Source organism: Lynx rufus, unplaced genomic scaffold, assembly GCF_022079265.1.
Source record: "Lynx rufus isolate CCGP_SWC_20201006 ecotype Redwood Valley unplaced genomic scaffold, mLynRuf1.p SCAF_1, whole genome shotgun sequence".
NCBI lineage: Eukaryota > Metazoa > Chordata > Mammalia > Carnivora > Felidae > Lynx > Lynx rufus.
In genome coordinates this window covers 1,049,618-1,069,438 of record NW_025814823.1, presented here as the reverse complement: position 1 = coordinate 1,069,438, position 19,821 = coordinate 1,049,618, and the positions used below count along the sequence as shown (strand labels likewise).

Genomic DNA, 19,821 nt, shown 5'->3' with positions numbered 1-19,821 from the left:
AATAATTTACAGCCATGTGCTACCTTCCCACTACCACTTATGTAATCTTGGGCAAATTTCTACCCTGAAGAGAACACAACTTAAAATACAAATTAAGACAGTTCTAGTTTTCTGAATAATTTCAGTGACTACATCAGTTGGCAACATAACATTAAATTCTCGGGCTATAAACAAAACTCTACGTAAAAAGAGCTCCTTCTATCATTTATCACAGCTAAAAAATACATAGGATGTTAAGCTAAGATACCTTCTGACCTCTGGGCTCAAACCTGAACAATTTGTTCAGAATTACAAGCCAACACCTAAAGTTGGTATTTATGTCTATTACGGAAAGTAGACTCAATCAAGGTTCACAGATATGTGGCTTATTTAAACCCCTAAAGAATGATCTTCTTTTATAAGATGATTCCAAAAAAATAAAGAGTAATTTACCTATATAACAAATTAGAAACATCAGAAGTGTACAATTGAAACAGATCCACTATCTGCAAAGGAACACATTTTTCTGTTTACATGTATACCAGCATGGATCTATATATACATATATAGGATCACACCTCAGGATGTTAATTCATTTATTTGCAATTTTAAGGAAGAAATGAAGCCATCCTGATTATCATATATATGGCAACAAATATACAGCTTTGCTAACTGTAACAAAAGATAGATGCAGGAGTTTCAAGTGACTTGTCCCTAACACCATTTTCTATGTTTTTTTTTTTTTAATTTTAATGTTTATTTTTGAGAGAGAGAGAGAGAGAGAGAGAGAGAGCGCGTGCGCGCGCGCGCAAGAGAAGGAGTGGGGGAGAGGCAGAGATAGAGGGAGACAGAATCTGAAGCAGGCCCCAAGCTCCGAGCCGTCAGCACAGAGCCTGATGCGGGGATCGAACCCACAAACCGTGAGATCATGACCTGAGCTGAAGTTCAACGCTTAACCAACTGAGCCACCCAGGTGCCCCTAAACATGAATTCTTTTCGGTTTTGGTACGACAGTTTTCAAGAATTTGAGGATTTTGAGGAACAGATCTCATTATGAAAAACCTATACACAAAGTAAGAAAATCCTTTAGAATATCCTAGTATTATATATTCAAATAGAGTAAATTCTTTTTTCTTTCTTGGCAAGCCAAGAAATCATTATGTTCCATAAAGCCACCCTTAATATTCTTGAAACGTAACATTTTTCTCTTCCAAAACTACCACAACGACCTTTTTTGTTTTTCTTTTAAGGTTTATTTATTTTTGAAAGAGAGAGAGAGAGAGAGAGAGAGAGACAGTGCAAGCAGGGGAGAGGCATAGAGAGGGAGACACAGAATTCAAAGCAGGCTCCAGGTTCTGAGCTGTCAGCACAAAGCCCAACACGGGACTCGAACCCATGAACTGCAAGAACATGACCTGAGCTGAATTCGGATGCTTAACCAACTGAGCCACCTGGCACCCCTACCACAACAACCTTTCTTATTAACATTATATCCAAAAATAGCCATCAAATTACTAACCTCCTGTATTCCAAGGCAAAGATAATAGATGCTGTCAGGTGCATAACTCTCTCCATTTGGCCGTCGGATCTCATTCACAAAATGAGCTAACCCATAGTTAAGCTCAGCCGTGGTGTGAGAGAGCAGATCCTCTTTCAACTTTACTGATTTAGCTAAAAAGAAGTAAAACATTAGTAATTATTATTATTTATTCTTAAGATTAAGAAACTTTCTCTTTTTTAAGATTAAGAAACTTTCTGAAATTGATTTAGACTATATTAGAATTTAAAAGTAAAATGAAAGCTACATTTAAATGTACTTAAAATATTTTAAGCTACATTTATGTTTTTTTAAGTAAAGGTAGTTAATAACAAAAATCTTGATTTGAAATAGGGTGTAGAGGAAACAAAATCAGAACACTTACGAGATTTTAGCTCATCTAATACAAGAAGATCTTCATCAAGTTGCCTAGTTTTGACCCAGTGTTTCCATGCGTTTACACCATACGTATATTTGAAAGGAAAGCTGCATTCTGAATTGTCAGAACTATCATCATGAGACTGGTATCCTGATACAGCCTTTCTCTTGGCTCCCTAATAGTAAAATACCATTGTAAAATCTTTTTTTAAAAAAATACCTACATTATTTCACGACTTTATGTAAGCCATCCCTCAACAAATGAAAATTAAAAGAGAAATAACATCTATTTATATGCTTAGAATTGACTGGTATTCTGAAATCTGAGAATAGCTACCTATAACATTGCTTGAAATATATCTCCAGAAATGCCATATTTCTACATAATCCACTTTGTATATCAAAATCATAGTAACTCCTGCTGTGAGACTGGTAAGAAAATTAAGACATAATCAATGAATAATCTGAAAAGGGTTCTAAATCTTAAGGTAAGAGAGAAATTGAACTTTTCAATTTCAATTTCACTCAGCTCCTTTGACTTCCATGATGGCATTATTTACTATATAAAAGTTTTAAATTTTGATGTAGTATACCTAATTCACCTATTTTTTCCTTTTGTTCCTTGTACTTTTGGTATCCTGTCAAAGAACTATGCCTAACCCAAGGCAGTGACGATTTAGGCCTATTTTCTTTTAAGAGTTTTATATTTTAGTTCTTACATTTAGGTCTATAACCCATTTTGAGTTAATTTTTGTGTGTGGTGTCAAATAGGAGTCCAACTTCATTCTACTGCAGGTACTCACTCCTTTTTCAGTTTTTTTCTTTCTTTGTGGGAAAATTTGTGAAAGTCATCCTTTTTGTTTCTTTTGATCTTGCTTTATGTTGAAAATCAGAAATAAGTAAAGTTGTTGATAAAGTATTTTTTTAAATCACATCTGTTAACAACATTAAGATTTGGTCTGCCTAAACAATTAAACTGTCCAGCATGTCCTTCTATGTACTCGCTTGCGTAAAAAAGACCAGATATTACACACTGTAACTTAACCTCATAGATTAGTCTCATCAGAAATAACAGTGGAAAAAACAGATCCCTAGAAAATAGTCTCAATTCTTGGCAAAGAATGGAGTTTACTTTTTGAGCAACTATGTCAACCTTTTGTCAGGATAAAATTAAAAAGAAAAATTAAATGGCAAAAATACTTGCTCTTCTATGAAGTTACAAATATGAGACATTTTTATTACTTGGAAAATTATTACTTTCACATTAACTCTTGAAGTCTTTTTACATCTAAGGGAAAAAAGTCTTCCCATATTCTCAACACAACTGTGGGTCACTCACTGTATCCTTGCTCTATAACTAAAAGAGGTTATCACTACAAAGAGATAGTGGCTGAATGCAAGAATACTATTAATTTATACCTTTTTTTTAGATCGAGGTCTAGGCTGTTCCTCATATTCTTCTCCAAAAACAGGTGGTAATAAAAATTCATTTTCCATATCAAGTTCCTCAGCAGCTAACAATCAAATCAGAAGAACTTTTATTTCCAAATATAACAGCACAGGCTTATGTTACATAAATACAGCCAGCAACAAAGAACTAATCACAGAATATAAACAAACACCTATATACAGGGGGTAACCTGTGCTACAGGAGAGGGTGAATAGAGAATTGTCTTGAGTTTTGATAAACCCTATTCAGACTCATAAAACACATGTATACCGAATAACAATACGACATTTTCATGAAAATGTATAATATCAGAAAAATATTACAACCTGAAATTCAATTCTAAGATCTAAATGGTCTCAGTACAGGGGCACCTGGGTGGGTGAGTCGGTTACGTGTCCAAGTCTTGGTTTTGGCTCAGGTCGTGATCTCACGATTCACGGGACTGAGCCCCTATGGGGCTCTGAGCTGACAGTGTGGAGCCTACTTGGGATTCTCTCCCTTTCTCTCTGCCCCTCCCCTGCTATGTTCTCTCTCTCTCAAAATAAGTAAACATTTAAAAAAACTAAAAAGTAACAAATGATCTCAGTACAAATCTGTTTCAACATACCAAATCTTTCTCAAAATAAAATGCTTTGCATTCTTTTTTTTTTTTTTTTTAATGCTTATTTATTTTGAGAGAGAGAGAACTCTCCACTGCCAGGGAAGAAGTCCAAGTTGGACACTTAACCAACTGAGCCACCCAGGTGCCCCAAAATGCTTTACATTCTATTTAGTGTGCTTATTAGCCATCAATAGATTATTTAAATTTTTTTAAAAACAATCATTTTTTTAAAAAAGAGGTGCCTGGGTGGCTCAGATGGTTAAGCATCCAACTTCAGCTCAGGTCATGATCTCACAGTTCGTGAGTTCAAGCCCCACGTCAGGCTCTGTGCTGACAGCCCAGAGCCTGGAGCCTGCTTCGAATTCTGTGTCTCCCTCTCTTTTGGTCCCTCCCATGCTTCTGCTCTGTCTCTGTCTCAAAAATAAATAAACGTTTAAAAAAAAAAAGAAAAGAAACAGTCACTTCTTTAACTTTTCTCTATTTTCAAAGTAATCTTACTTTGCGAAAGATTTTTTTTTTTTTTTTGGCTCTAAGAAATTTTCTTTAAGTCCTATGCGTCATCTCAGAAGTTAACTGTTGAGTTTTGTTTGGTAAAAAAAAACAGACAAAACCAAATATAAACAGTAAAGGCAATAACATGAACATTAAATGGTTAATGATCATAACCACAATTATGACTCCATAACTAAATTCCATAACCAAAGTTCACATTGAAAGAATAAAACAGCATAATAGCATTTTGAGTACCTCTAGGGAAATCTATTTCGATATCCAAATCTGGTTCATATGGTACATCAGGCATACTGGACTGTGTCTCTGGGTCAGAGTTCTTCAAGAGATCTGAACCAATTATGTCTGTTTCAATAATTACACCTGTAATCAATTCATGATATAATTACAAATCAAAACACCTATATTTAGTCTATATTTAATCTGGCAAACAGTACTTATATTTAGTCTGGAAACATATATGAACAATATATAAACAAGAATAAACACATGTATTAATAGTCATAAAAGGAAAAGTTATATAGCCATCTTGAAATGTAAAATACTATACAATTGTTACAGGATCATGAGTACATGGAAACGTTTAATCCTTTAAGTTTCTGACTGCCCCTCTTCAAAAGTTAATGATAGTAAAGCAATTCCAGTATGTATGTATGATATTTCTAAAAGCAATCTCTTGTCAAAAATAAACTAATGAGGGTGGATCACTGCAATTTTCAGCACTCTTTACGAACTGTGACCTAGGTTATCCATATCATTCAATTACAACAGCTTTCTAATGTTCTGATCAGTTGCTTTCAAACATTTTTGTATTGTAAGCCACAGTAAGACATGCATTTTATCCATTTTGGTGATAGCAGACAGAAAGACACACACACACACACACACACGAAACAAAGGTTTCACAAAAAATACCCTTTCTATGAGATTAACAGTGACATTTTTCCCACTTCACTTCCTTAAAAAACAAAACCACTGTAACCAAGTCTTTCACAAACAAGGTCACATTATGAAATAGAGAGAATTTATAGTGTTTCTATTGTACACTAGGGTAAAGTGAATTAGGCAGCTTATGGTTGAAACAGGACTCTACGTGTTACCAGAGGAGTAAGGGTAGGAATAAATATTCCAAGAGAATCATCCACGGCATACTCATCATATACACCATTTGGCAAGCACTGCCCTAACAGAAGTTGGGATAAACCCTCGTTTAGATAATGCAAGCTACCAAGTACAGCCCACAAACAAATTGGGGACAACCATTACAATATAAGAGTTTGGATCATTATGAAAGCCGACTACAAGTTGTTTTTGTGTCTGAGGTAGTCCACTAAAACAGGAAAAATTCTGAGTTAGTTAATTTTAGAAGTCAAATCCTATTATAATTAAAACATGGACCATTCAAATTCCTGCTTGAAACTGGGCTTGACAGAAGAGAGCTTGTGGCTAGAGTATGGTCTCTTCAAATACATCTTTGCTGCAATGCCTCCCCCATTCCCGTATCAAGTTGAAACTTAAGGATATGCTCTGGAACATACTTTAACAATTACAACCCTCTGAAAACCAATAATACACTTATTCACAAAGTGCAATACAGAGCAGCTCACTGTTGATGTTGGCAGCTTCCGTCTTGCCCTCGTCCTCAGTCATCATATCTGTCATTGTAAGCAGCTCTGCATCAAGAGGATCTGAGGAAACTTTGCTTTTTAGCTCCTCAACTGCTGCAGGGATCTTCTCACTGTTGTCCAAGGAGGCAGGCAGAAAAACAGGAACTGGCACCTAGTTAACCAAAGTATTTACTGTTAAGTTTACTCCATGTTAAAACATGATTTTCCGGGGGCACCTGGTTGGCACAGCTGGTGGAGCATGCAACTCTTGATCTCAGGGTCATGAGTTTGTGCACCATGCTGGGTGCAGAGATCACTTAAAAATAAAATCTTTTCTTAAAAAAAAAAAAAAAAAAAGATAATTTTCCAAATTAAAAATTATTCTAACACAGGATGGATAAAAGCTTTGGGGGAGAAAACACATATCAAAACTAAGATATCAACTATAACAGAGTAAGCCCAGAATATAAGCCAGGTACTTTCTGAAATAAACATTAAAGAAAAATAAGTGAGGTACTTCTGTTCCCCCCCCCGCAGAGGACTGGGACAGCCAAGCCGTGGCATAGTGTCTTAAGTACCACAAGTGTTTTAGGACAAAATAATGTAATTATAATATATACGAAATTCTCTTCCGTGTTTCAGTTTTAAACCTGGCAACTTTACAAATGTTTTTCTCTACAATGAACTCGAATATAAAACATCATGTGCATAGGGGCGCCTGGGTGGCGCAGTCGGTTAAGCGTCCGACTTCAGCCAGGTCACGATCTCGCGGTCCGTGAGTTCGAGCCCCGCGTCGGGCTCTGGGCTGATGGCTCAGAGCCTGGAGCCTGTTTCCGATTCTGTGTCTCCCTCTCTCTCTGCCCCTCCCCCGTTCATGCTCTGTCTCTCTCTGTCCCAAAAATAAATAAACGTTGAAAAAAAAAAAAAATTTAAAAAAAAAAAAAATAAAACATCATGTGCATAAAGCAGATGCAGACACTTGCTAAACTTCACCTTTAAGGATCTACTCGATTAAACACAAATCAAACACTGACAGTCAACCAAACCTAAGTTAACTGGTGAAGCTGAAGACTCAACCCTCTGTTCTACTAGCTTCACTGAGATAGTAATTACAACAACACTGTTCTCCCACTTAATGCCTGATAAACCTCATAATGAAAAAGAACTTAAAGTCCGACTTACAGGAACAGGAACTGTAGTAGGAACAGGAATATTCTGACTGTACATGTGCATAGGTACTGGGATATACACAGGCACAGGGATAGGCACTGGAACATATTCTGTCTTCCAATTATCATCTAAAAATACAAAATGTGTTTAAAGAGCATTTATATATCATTACTCAGTGTTAAAATAATTTGGTAACAAAGAAATATTTAAGTGCCTCTGTTCCCATTTAAAAGAAATTCTCAGTTTTCACAAAATTAGGTGATGTAAAAACAACAAAACTAAATATAGCAGCTGTATTAACCTAAAGAGAATAAAAATAGAATTTAGGTCTTTTTTTTTCTTAATACAAAGAAAATATCCCTTAAAAATGTTACATAGTTCCAGATAGCCTAGATTCCCCTCATAACCCCTGCAAAAATATGTATCTAATCAATTAAGATACATTTAAATCTCATAAAAACACATATTTGAATTATTTCATTGCATTCTGACAAGGAAATAGAATTGTTAACATTACAGGTCACTCTTAAAGAGGTGATCTCTGAGGCAACACTTTAACTTTAGTGAATTTTAGCCCCAAGGAAATTTTTAATATAGCTTTTCACCTATGACATAATTTTTATTCTAGACCTTTAACACAGCTTTTCATTAATGATTTTAAATATTACGCTGTATTCTCAAGGCAATATCAAAAATTGGATAAGCAAAATCAACAGGGAATGACAAAGTGACCAAGCAGACACATTCCGTAGCCTATTATTTGAGACAAGCATGAATTTCGGTGAGTGAGGTGTTAAGTCAAATTTTCCTAAGTTACCTGTCTGACAAGATTTGGTCTGCATGTGAGGTTTACAGTAAGTAGCTTTCGTCATTGTTAAAGGTTTGCAGAGAACGGCTTTGTTCTTCATCTCTTTGTTAGGTGTTGGAGAAGGGGGTGGAGCTGAACCCTACAGAGAAGCAAAGGGAAACATTTTATTTTTGCCTCTAATTTTCTTACTTCCTGGTGTTAATGAATATCTAGGTCATGTGGAGGGAACACACAAAAGTATAAGAGTATAACCAAATTATGTTATTATTACTATGTTTACCATAGTCTTAATCTGAAAGGATCAGTATGAATCTGTCCTAACTACAGACAAAGCAGTAGTAATCATTCATTCTACAGAACTTTGTGACCTTCAATGGATACCACCAGCACATTTTTTAAAAAACCATAAAAAGACAATTGCCACTTTTAAATAAAAAGGAAAAAAAAGCAAGGTTGTTAACCTGAATTTTGCAAATAATTAGGCTTTTTAAAATTTATTTGAGAAAGAAAAAAGTTCTTAGTTATTATGGCCATCTGATACATACTAGTTCCCTGTACTGGATATATAGTTTGTATATTTATATACTAAATTTTAAAAGTTAAAAAAAAAAAAAACAATGAAAAGAATTACCAAAAATATTATCAAGCTTCCAACTATATATTCTTATATCCCAACAATTACAATTTCAGAAACTTATTCTAGATAATAGTCTCAGATGTTTTCACCATGTTAACTGTAGCATTATTTACAATTGAAAACGCTTCCCCCTTCCCCCGCCCACATACACACACATAAAATCTAAAATAAGCTAATGATCTGTCCATAAGGGACAAAACATAAGGTGCTCTCCATACCACCTATTGATCTAGGAAAAAAGGTACAGAATATCTGAGGTACTTAAGTTCTAGACGGTAACCATGAACACTACTGAACCATTACTCCAAAAGGAAATACAAGGTTAGGTTCCTGCAAGCCTCAAGCCTCTGGTCACATCAATGCATAACCTTGTTTCTGCTGAAAACACCCTTGATTTCATATATATTTCTTACAAATAATTATATGTAGATTCTTTATAACACATTATGATTATAGCATTTTGCGTACTGTACTAGGATTACGGACGCACTCAGGTATGTGTGCGCGCGCGCGCGCGCGCACGCACACACACACACACACACACACAGTACAAAGATACAATACACACATCCCATACAGTACTCATACTCAGTCCTGTTAACACACACTATATATTGTACACTAATGCAAATAAAGTCCTAGGAAAAAAACCAAAGATTAAACATTTAAAGTTTTATAAAAACATTAACGTCTTACTCTTAGTGGACCTGCAGGATGTACAATGGGGCAGTGCACTGTGTGGTTAAACCTCTCAACCTTTGGCGTGCCCATAAAAACCAAGGGAAAGGTTGTTGACAATTATTCTGCAGAAGAGGAAGAAGTCGATGAGGGTGACATGGTGACATCTGGCAGTTCTACCTCAAGAGTTTGGTTCTTGCAACTTGTGGACAATATCAGCAACTCTCCCTCCCAAACTGGCTTCAAAGAATTAAGTCAGCCTTGTCTGCTTAACTTCTCACCTCAAATCTTTTAAGCGTCTTGACGTAAGGGGCAAACACAGTGGTGTTAAATTTGAGGCTTTGTTCAAGTACAGAGTCACATTCTTCCATGTGTGTCACTGACAATTTTTCCCAAGGCAGAATTCCATTCCAGTATTTTGGCCACTGTTAGAAGAGCAATTCTTGGGAGTCTTAGGCTGCCTTGCATCACTGAATCTGATGCCTTTTTTGGTCATCTTGTCCAGGTCTTCAACGGTGGCTCTACTGCCTTCTCTACCAAAATTTCCTCCACATCTTCTTCCTGCACGGCCCCAAAGCCTTCTTCACTTACTTGGTGCAACACACATTATGTTTTTAACACTGTTCTTTTTATTTTCTGTAACACCTTCAAAGCCTCTGAAACTTTTCAACGCAGTCTGGTCAAACATTTCCCCAACAATTATTCACAGCAGCCTGCTCGATGCTGTCCTAAGCTGTGCCAAAACCATCACATTGCGTATGGTGACTGACTTCCAGTAATCTATCAGGGTGGTTTCCTTGTTGGTGTTGAGAGCCTCAAAAGCTTTCTCATGAAGTAGGCCTTGAGAGCTTTAAGTGTGCCCTGATCGAGGGGGTGGATGGGGGACACAGTATTTGGGGGCATAAAAGGAACTACACTGAGATAGGCATTTTTGAGTTCTTCAAGGCAATGGATATTATCCAGGAATAAAACCTCAAAGGCAAGGTTTTCATTCTGAAAACCATGTTCAACCTCTAGGATGAAGCAGTTGGGAGAACCAATCCCAGAATATTTTAGATAACCATTCATGCATTCTGTCCCACCTCCAAGGGGCTGGCACACAGTTCAGTTTTTCCCTGTAAGCGCTCGTGGATTTGGGGCTCTATGCACCACGAAGGATTTACACATAAAACCACTCTTGGCACTGGCACATTCTAGCAAGGTTGTATGGTCTCTAAATGACTTAAAGGTCAGGGGCTCTGGACACCACTTGTATTATATGGGTTCATTTGCCACTGACCTTGAGAAAGCAAGCCAGTCTCATCAGTGTGGAAAACCTGCTTGTCTGGATATCCCTTCTTCCTGTGTTATCACTCAGCTGGTACTCTTCCACAGCATCCTGGTTCTGATCTGCAGAACCCACCTTGCCTGCAAGTTTAACATTTTTCACACCATTTTTCCTTAAAATGCGTGAGCCAGCCAGCAGGAGGCAGGGAGCGTTTAACATTGCCCTGATCCTGGGTAACGTGCTGTAAGCTCAAAGTCTCACCACAATGCTATTTCATTGTTTTTTGGTTTTTTTTTTTAATTAGTCCTAAGTCCATGAATCCGTAAATAGAGTCACTATTCCTTCTTTTCCACAGCTTCACCATGCACTATAGGTTTTATTTTAGCACTTGGAGTTGCCTCATCTACAGATTGGTGAATTTCTTATTCCTTTTTTCTGGGTATACCATATTGTTGATTCACGAACATTAAACTCACTGTAAACCGAATGAAGCTCACCTAACACACCTTATTTCCTCTGTAAGGCAAAAAGCAGCCTTCTTGTGCTTAGGAATACTAGCCAGCACTTTAATACTATGTTTAGGGGATCTTTTATGAAGCAAAATCACCAATAAAAAGGACAAAATATGATAAAGGTGGTACACTAATTAGACTATGAAAAGGAGACCTGTTTACAGGATGAGCTGACAAGAAGGGAAAGCTCTGCCTTGTTCCACACCTCAGTAGGAAGATGCACTTCAGGAAATTCACATTTTTTTACCACTCTGCACATGTCTGCACATGTCTTTGAAAAGTGTCATGGGCATTGATTTAGGGGTTACAAATAAATTTTAGAGAAGAGGCAAATTTGCAAATATGAATGATGATCAATTGTACTTAAAACATTATCACTGTTTAATAAATTTATCTGTGCATATTTTAAGATGTGGAAAGATATAAATTTTTAAAAACTAATACATATGGCCACAGGGCTGGTACTAGTATGAGATTATTCTAGATTCATCAGGATTTCAAACCACATAATTAATCAGCTAAGAAAAAGAGCTGTGAACAAGAACCTAGGGAATTTATTTCTAACACTACTGCTGTGTTAACATCAGGCAACTGACTCAATCTCATGTCTCAATTTCCTCAACTGTAAAATGGAAAGAATAATTTAACATAGAGTTATTGTGTATCTATTATATATTAAGACTAGGTAAGTTCGGTCCAAACTGCAAAATACTCTAGAATCCCCACATAAGAATAAGGGGTCCAAAATCATGTATGTCCTAGATTAGTCAATGTTTTACTTCCTGTCATTCTAGAAACATTACATCATGTCAATTAAACTACGTCACCTGGGGCACCTGGGTGGCTCAGTCAGCTAAGGGTCCGACTCCTGATTTTGACCGGGTCATGATCTCACAGTCTCGTGAGTTCGAGCCTTACGTTGGGCTCTGTGCTGACTCTGCAGAGCCTGCTTGGGATTCTCTCTCTCTCTCTCTCTCTCTCTCTGTCTCTGCCCCTTCCCAGCTGACGCGCTCTCTCTCTCAACATAAATAAATAAAAACTCAAAAAAATAAATACTGAAGGAGGACCCAAAACAATGAAAATTATAATGACAAAAGCTACCAATTGTTGAGTATTTGCTTCATGCCAAGGACTATGTGCTACAATGTTTGTATCCTCCTAAAATTCGTATGTTGAAATCTAATACCCAATATGATGGCATGTGAAGGTGTGGTCATTAGGTGGTGATTATGTCATGAAAGCAGAGCCCTCATGAATGGATTAATGCCCTCATAAAAGAAATTCTGGGGTGCCTGGGGGCTCAGTCTGTTAAGCATCCGACTCTTGATTTTGGCACAGGTCATGATCTCATGGTTCGTGAGATCAAGCCCTGCCTTGGGCTCCGCACTGAGAATGTGGAGCCTGCTTGGGATTCTCTCTCTCCCTTTCAAAATAAATAAACTTAAAAAAACCCAAAAAATCCTAGAGATTCCTCACCCCTTTCCACCATATGAAGACCTGGTGAAAAGACAGCTGTTCATAAACCTGGAAGCGAGCCTTCACCAGACACCAGCAACTTGATTTTAGACTTCCCAGCCTTCAGAGCTGTGAGAACTTCTGTTGTTTGTAAGTCATCTCATTTGGGCATTGTGTTACAACAGCTCAAATGGGCTAAGACATTATGTAAAGCACCAAATTTACATAACTCATGAAATGGGTTATTTAATTCTTGTAACATTACAAGAAGTAAGTCACTTAATCACTCCCACTTTACAGATGAGAACACTAAGGCTCAGAAATTAACAACCTGGTAACAATGACAGAGCTAAAAATTCTGAAGTCAGGACTCAAGTAAATTCATCTAACAACAAAGCCCATGTTGTTAACTACCATACATACCGCCTTTATGAGGTCTGGAACATAGCAGCTACCATGAGTTTAATACTTACTATGTGATAACCCTGAAGCAGGCACTATCTTCATCCCCATTTTACAAATAAGGAAATTCACAGAGAACTTCTGTGAAGGGACTTGTCCAAAATTATACAGCTAGGCTCTCACCCTTTGAAGTTCATGGGTGAGGAATTAAGATTCCAAAAGCTTACAAGGAAAAAATGGGAGAGGGCTTTAGTAAGACAAAAGGTAATAGCCGCAGCGGCACACTGACTTACTCTCCCCTAGACCATCCTGTCTGTCATAATAATGTGGCTCAAGTGCTCTGAGAGGAAAAAAGTATTTAATACTGTGCTGGTAGAAGGGGTGCCTTAAAGCCTTTGAAACAAGGCTAGAAACTGCCTTATGGCTGTACAAAGTTAACAAAATAGGGAGTGGCCATCCTTATATTCCTCATTTCGGATAAAAGTGCCTGGTATTGAAATCAGAGGATTCAGCCAAAGTCTTCAAAGTATTTATGAATTATCTGATTTTAAATATAATTTTCCACAAGGCAGAGGGGATGACGTATAGGGGAGGAAAGCAAAGGAGAAAGCACTCTTACTTTCTAGGATTCTAACTATTAACATCACAAGCAAAAACTGACTGGAATAATGTAAAATCACCAATTTTTCATCAATGTCAGTGATCCTAAATTGTGGTTACATATTAAAATCACCTCAAGAACTTTCTAAAAATGCAGAATTTCTGAGTTGGGGCATAGGCATTGGAAAGTTCTGAAAACTCCTCAGGTGATTCTAATGTGTAGCCAGAGCTAAGAACCACTGATTTATTCTTTCTTACCAAGATAAAAACTAGCTCAGAGGGTTAATATAATGCCAATAAATGACTCCTACAGAGGTTCCCTTGGGTAAGCATACCAGAAATACCTGCATTCCAACACTGGTGATTATTGTTACTCAGCATACCAAAGGGTATCTCAATGTGCTTCAAAGTATAGCAAAACTTTGCTTCCTCTCTTTATTCATTACTCAAATGGCCGCCACTTTCAAACTACAAAAGTCTTAAAATGCCAACATAAAGCAGAATTTGATGTATTACACCAAAAGGCTAAAGAAAAAAGAAAAAAAGTCCACAGGACATGTTATGAAAGTTATTTCTCATATTTAAAAACTCACAAGTTCTGGGCCCCAACATATATCTTCAGATACCTATTGGAGAAATATATGCTCAAAGCCATTAATAATCTGGCCCGGCCCATCTTTTCACCCTCATTTCCCCTGAGTTCACCACAGGTCCCCCTTAAGTTTGGCCCTAATGAATAGTTATGCAAGCCCTTAGCACATTTCTCCTACTTTTCATCCCTTTCTACCTGGCAACCTTCTACTAAATTGTTGAGAAGTTTTTTCACAGCCACCAGGAACAGACACAATCATTCAGTCAATCATTTCAAACATACTATTGCTACTGCCTTAAAGATTATAGGCACTTCAACTTCAATACCATTTATAAGTCTATCTCCTCCAATGTGGGTAGAGGCCATAAGTAATTCAAAGTATCTGTGTTAATGCTGGGTACTTCAGCTGAATACTTCAACTGTCCCAACAGGGGAAAGTAAAATTATTTTATTATGATGATCAGATTAAATTGGACTCTTTATTTATACCCACATTAAAAAATCAACAGTTAGTACTTTACTTAAATAATACTTACTGTCATTTTGGTTCGGGACGTCTGACAACCCTGATCTAAAAACAAACAAATTAAAAATAAGACAAGTAACACTTTCTGCACAATGTTCTAAATCTGTATTTCTCATTAAATGTTACTGATTTTTAAAAAGAGTTAATGAAGAAAATATTTTAAGCTATTTTAAGTAAAGAATATCAAATGTGAGAGCTGCGACACAAAGCTAAATAAGTGGAATTAACCCTTTTCCCATTTTGTCCTCTCAAAAAGTATTTGCTGCTTTGGGGTCAATACTATGTTCTTATGTTTAACTCTTCAATAAGTCACAACTTGTAAAGAGTTTTTATTGTTCCTCCGAACCGAGTTTCAGCATATACGATGTGCTAAAAATGGTTTTCATTCAGAATTGCATTGCTTTTAACTAGCACTAAAGTTTTAAAAGAGGATAAAATAAAAAGCAATAAATCTACAGAAACATCACGTGGGGCACTTCCACCGAGAAAAACTATGAAATCTGCTAGTAAACTATGTCAAAAATCAACTATTCATTATCATTACTTTGAATTCAGATCAGTTAGAAACTAAACACTGCTGTACAGGTTTTTCAAGTTACCACCTAAATTATTACATACCATAATGTAAGTTTTCAGGTCCTTTCTGAGTTGTCATGTTGGGCTCATTTTGCTGACAGTAGAAACGTAGTAAGCAGTGTTGATCACAGAAATGTTTCATCTCCCCACGCCACTGCACTCTCTCTTTAAGTGTTCCTTGAGATTTACAACAGTCACACCTTGCAGCCTTAATTAAAAAAAAAAAAAAGGAAGGTATCAGACATTTCAAATTAGAAAATTTTTAAAGTCAGATATATATTTTAAAAGATTTCTAAAAGTTTATCAGTAATTCTGCCAAATGTGATAAAACAATTTCTGATAAAAAATGGTATGAATCATAAACATACAATAAAATCCACAATAAAAGTGAAAAAACTGTAGCAATTTACCTAATTATCACAATCCTTTCTATACTTACCAGAAGTTAAAGACCAGCATTACAAAGATAGGATAACCTAAAAAAGTGAACATTGGTAGACCAAATAGGTACAGTATATTTTACTATTTTAAAATAATTTTGAGTACTCTAATGACATACTGTAGAAGTTTTCTACAATCATTACACTGAAAATCTCTGAGTAATAAACAGATTTCCTGCGTTCAACTGATAGCTCATGAAAAATCAATTTAAAGAAGTTGTGTAAGACCAGAAAAACTCTGAAACAAGCTCTTATGAGAAAATCATGCGTGTTAAGTTGAAGTGTATTCAACAGTTTAATAAATTTAAAGAGCTTTATTAAATACACTGATTTAACTATTAACAAGAACTTCAAGTTCATGTTTCAAATACTCAAAATATTTAATTGATTGAAAAATAATTATACTTTAAGACAACAATTTTGACCTACCTCTAGGAACACAATTCACCCTCAACTAGTCTAACAACTTCATAGGCAAAAAAAAAAAAAAAAAAGAAAGAGAAAAAAAAAAAACCCACAAAACGAAAATAAAATCCATACATAAAAAGTTAAACCTTATGATGGTGAATCCATAATAGAGAGACAGATTTTTATTTTTTAGTGATCCCCTAAATTTTGCCCATTTTCACTAATTCTTAACAACTTGATCAATGAGTGGACCAAAGGATATGAATGGTTAATTTCAAATACAGTTCTTTTCATAATTAAGTATTTGATCCAGTTAAAGTAGAAATAAATTACCATATTTCTTAAATCACCCTTTGGTTTAACAACCTAAAAGTTTTGATAAAGCAATACATATTACGTTCATAATAATCACGTGGTTTTTCCTCGTTACTCTACGTAATCTATGGTTCTATACTGTGGGTTTTGAAATCTCTCATTTTATGTTTCAATAGGAGTTCTATGAATAAATACTGCATCAAAATTCCTAGTCAGGAATATTACAAATGATTTTGTTGATAAACAGGTCTTATATAACAAACATACCCCAAGGTTAGAACACAGGCTCTTTTTTTTCTCCAGGTCAGGTATTTCTCCTGCTGAATAAATGTTAAATGAATGAAGATTTGTAGTATAAATTATGACTATTAAGTGATGCCAATATCACATCTCTTGTCCAAAAAACTGTGACCTCAAATTTTATATTGCTGGTAAGACTATGTGGTAACTTCAGTATAATTAGCACTTACTATCACCCAGGTCGTATTTTACTCAATAAAGAAAAAGGTCCCTGGTCACCACCCAAAAACTGTTCTTTAAAATAACCTCTGAAGTATTAAAAGCTTCAGTGTTTGGTTCCCTTTTCACATTTTACACTAAAAGACAAAGCTCAAAGGAAGAAATCAAAAGCTTAACCTTCTAACCATTGAGTCTAAACAGTGTAAGAACATAGCATAAGTGAAGTTGTTGCCTGACTACCTCATTCGAGAACCTGAAAAATAAAAGCCCCGCATGTCGTATCTACTCCCTGGAATCCTCAACACAATGCTGGAAACGAAAGTCCAAACAGATCAAGTGACTTGTGTAAGGTCAAACATTAAAAATGCAGAGACAGGATTCAAGGCAGACAATCCAAATCAAACAAGTTACAAAGACAATGGAAAGACAAAATGAATTAATATGAGTTAACCAGAGAATACAAATCCTAACAGAAGTAAAATGCTGCAAGAAGGTTCTCCATGTAATATCTAAAACCCAAATCAATCTGTGTAAAACTTACTCAAACCACTACCTATACTATGCTAACTCTTAAAATACTTCCATTTCCACAGTAATTTAGAAGGTTAAGGACATAAAGCCCAGCACATTATATTCAAAGAATCTGAACAATGAAATCACTTCATGATTACTATAGACATTTGGATTTTGTGCTTGAAGCTCCTTTCTTCCAGAAAGATTCAAAACAATTTGAATTTGTTTGAATTAATTTGATTTCTCTGTATCTGAAGAGGAGCAAAACTAATGCCAATGTGCAAATGGAAACAAAACGTGTATACACATTTTCAGAATGGAAGGATAATAGCAGTACTCAATCCTAATCCCAAACTTAATGCCATAATCAAAGTTTTAAAAGTTGTAAACCTTTTTTCCATTTGGTTTTTTTCTTTTACAACCACTCATGCAAATTCTGGATGCAAGTGTTTGGAATTGAGCTTCAAATACAATGACTAACTGGGAAACATGGTTAAAAATGACCATCATTCCTTTACCAAAACCACTTCTTCCCAACCACAGAAGAGAACTCTTAGAAAAGCTGAACATTTCTATGCAAAAGAACTGAAGTATGAGTTAATTGCTGGTTTAAAAAAATACCACTTCATCATCTACTTAGTGGTTTCCCTGTCACTGTGGAAAATCAGGGATTGTCTGTTATAAGGGGTCGGGGTGGGGGGGAAAGTGGGTAACAGTCAACAGTTCAAACAACCTAAATACGCAGGTGCTAAATTCTTAATTCAAAACTCTTAATCCAACATCTCAGCTAATACAGGAATTTCTCCTTCAGTAACTGACAAAGGGTTTTTCATTCAGCCTGTACTGATGCAGTCCCTATTATCTGGCCATTTCAAATTCTCATTTTTGGGTGATATATATACATTTTTGTAACTTTCGTATCTACTTGTTTCCTATTTTATCAATAAGATCTAATAAAGTGCTAGGAATTCTTCAGTTATCCAAAAAGCGTATCTAAAGTAAGAATATTAGATATTCCCTTTCTAAAATTATTTCAAAAACAAATAATCTTTTAAAATCAGTACTTACAGCAATTTTTTTTTACAAAAGACAAAATTTTTAAAGCCCAATCTTTTTTACTGAGCTCCTTTTATGACTCAGATTTACTAAAACATAAGTATTAATTTGATCAAAACCCATAAATCATACTTTTATACTATTAGAGGGTATTCACATTAAAGCCTTTAATACCCCTACCATTTACTACTGGTTTGGACAACAAGTCAAAACCTGTGTTAAAACACTGTAATTTGAAGTAATAACATTTAAATCAAGATTATTAGTTCTACTAAGTACTGTGAAGTATTCTGAAGAAACAGTTGGTCTTTTAAATTAACTTTACATTAAACATATCACACTCCATTATAATACTAACTCCTTTCTGTCCCCAAATTTTTAACTTATAGAGATCGAAGAACTATCTTCCCACCTGGTTTCACAATATGCCTGGAAACATTTATTTTGAGGAAAAGTAAAATCTACTTCCTTCTAAAGAATTATCTGGGAGAAGAAAAAAATGTTTGTTAATTTTATTCTCAACATCTTTTGGTTGCATGTGTTCCAATTTAGAAGAGAAGAGTATTTAATAAGCCTCTATTTAAATCCAAATGTAAACCATTATAATGCCAAAAACAGATCATTCAAAACGTCTTGTCCAGTAAAACAAACATAAGCCAAAAATGTTAAGGCATAAGAATTATAAATATTTAATTTAAATAAATAAAAACACATAGTCTCTCCAACTGAAGCACAAAGCTAAGAGAAGGTGGAAACTGCAATGGATGTGCTCCTCTGGTTAGGTAGCAATGCTCATGACTAAAGGCGAAGTTAAACTGGGTTGGCTAGCCGTTGCTTTCAAAGTTTCCTTGATGACACACTTTTTAAAAAATGATTTTTCTACTAAAAGCTGGATGGACTGTATAAAGGGTCTCATGTTTTAAAGAACTAAAAATGTAAAACTTTTGAGTTCTTAAATTTCAAAAGTGGAAGAGGAAAGAAGGTCAAAATAATCAAAATTTGGTGGGGTCTCAACTTACTACGTTTTTGAGAGGATGACAGGATGCTTGCTAGCAGTGAACAGAAGAGACTCATGGGAGGTGTAAGAAAATACAACGTGACTCAAGTAGAAAGCACACAGAGCAAACGTATTCCCTGATTACAGTGTTGGCTGCCTTCACAGAGAAGCCTATGATGAATGAGGGGGGGCAACTCTTCATCTCAAAGCTGGTATTCCTACTGATTACACAGAAAAATCGTCATTACTTGCTTTAAAAATCCCTACCACATGACAAAAATGTTCTTACCTTTATTCCTCAGATTAGTATAGTATATAATAATGTTATAGTGCATATTATACAAACAT

General features: G+C 35.6%; 1 protein-coding gene across 3 annotated transcripts in view; it reads right to left on the bottom strand.

Moving 5' to 3' along the window:
- LOC124510805 (zinc finger MYM-type protein 2) overlaps positions 1 to 19,821 on the bottom strand; it is a 102,565-nt gene that overhangs the window by 14,610 nt on the left and 68,134 nt on the right. For all 3 annotated transcript variants that reach the window (XM_047077463.1, XM_047077469.1, XM_047077478.1), the window contains 9 exons: positions 15,328 to 15,493; positions 14,720 to 14,754; positions 8,050 to 8,179; positions 7,245 to 7,360; positions 6,063 to 6,234; positions 4,693 to 4,818; positions 3,314 to 3,408; positions 1,902 to 2,070; positions 1,499 to 1,650 (listed from right to left, as the gene is read on the bottom strand). In XM_047077463.1, the coding sequence (XP_046933419.1) occupies positions 1,499 to 1,650; positions 1,902 to 2,070; positions 3,314 to 3,408; positions 4,693 to 4,818; positions 6,063 to 6,234; positions 7,245 to 7,360; positions 8,050 to 8,179; positions 14,720 to 14,754; positions 15,328 to 15,493 (1,161 nt within the window). The remainder of the gene's footprint in view (positions 1 to 1,498; positions 1,651 to 1,901; positions 2,071 to 3,313; positions 3,409 to 4,692; positions 4,819 to 6,062; positions 6,235 to 7,244; positions 7,361 to 8,049; positions 8,180 to 14,719; positions 14,755 to 15,327; positions 15,494 to 19,821) is intronic.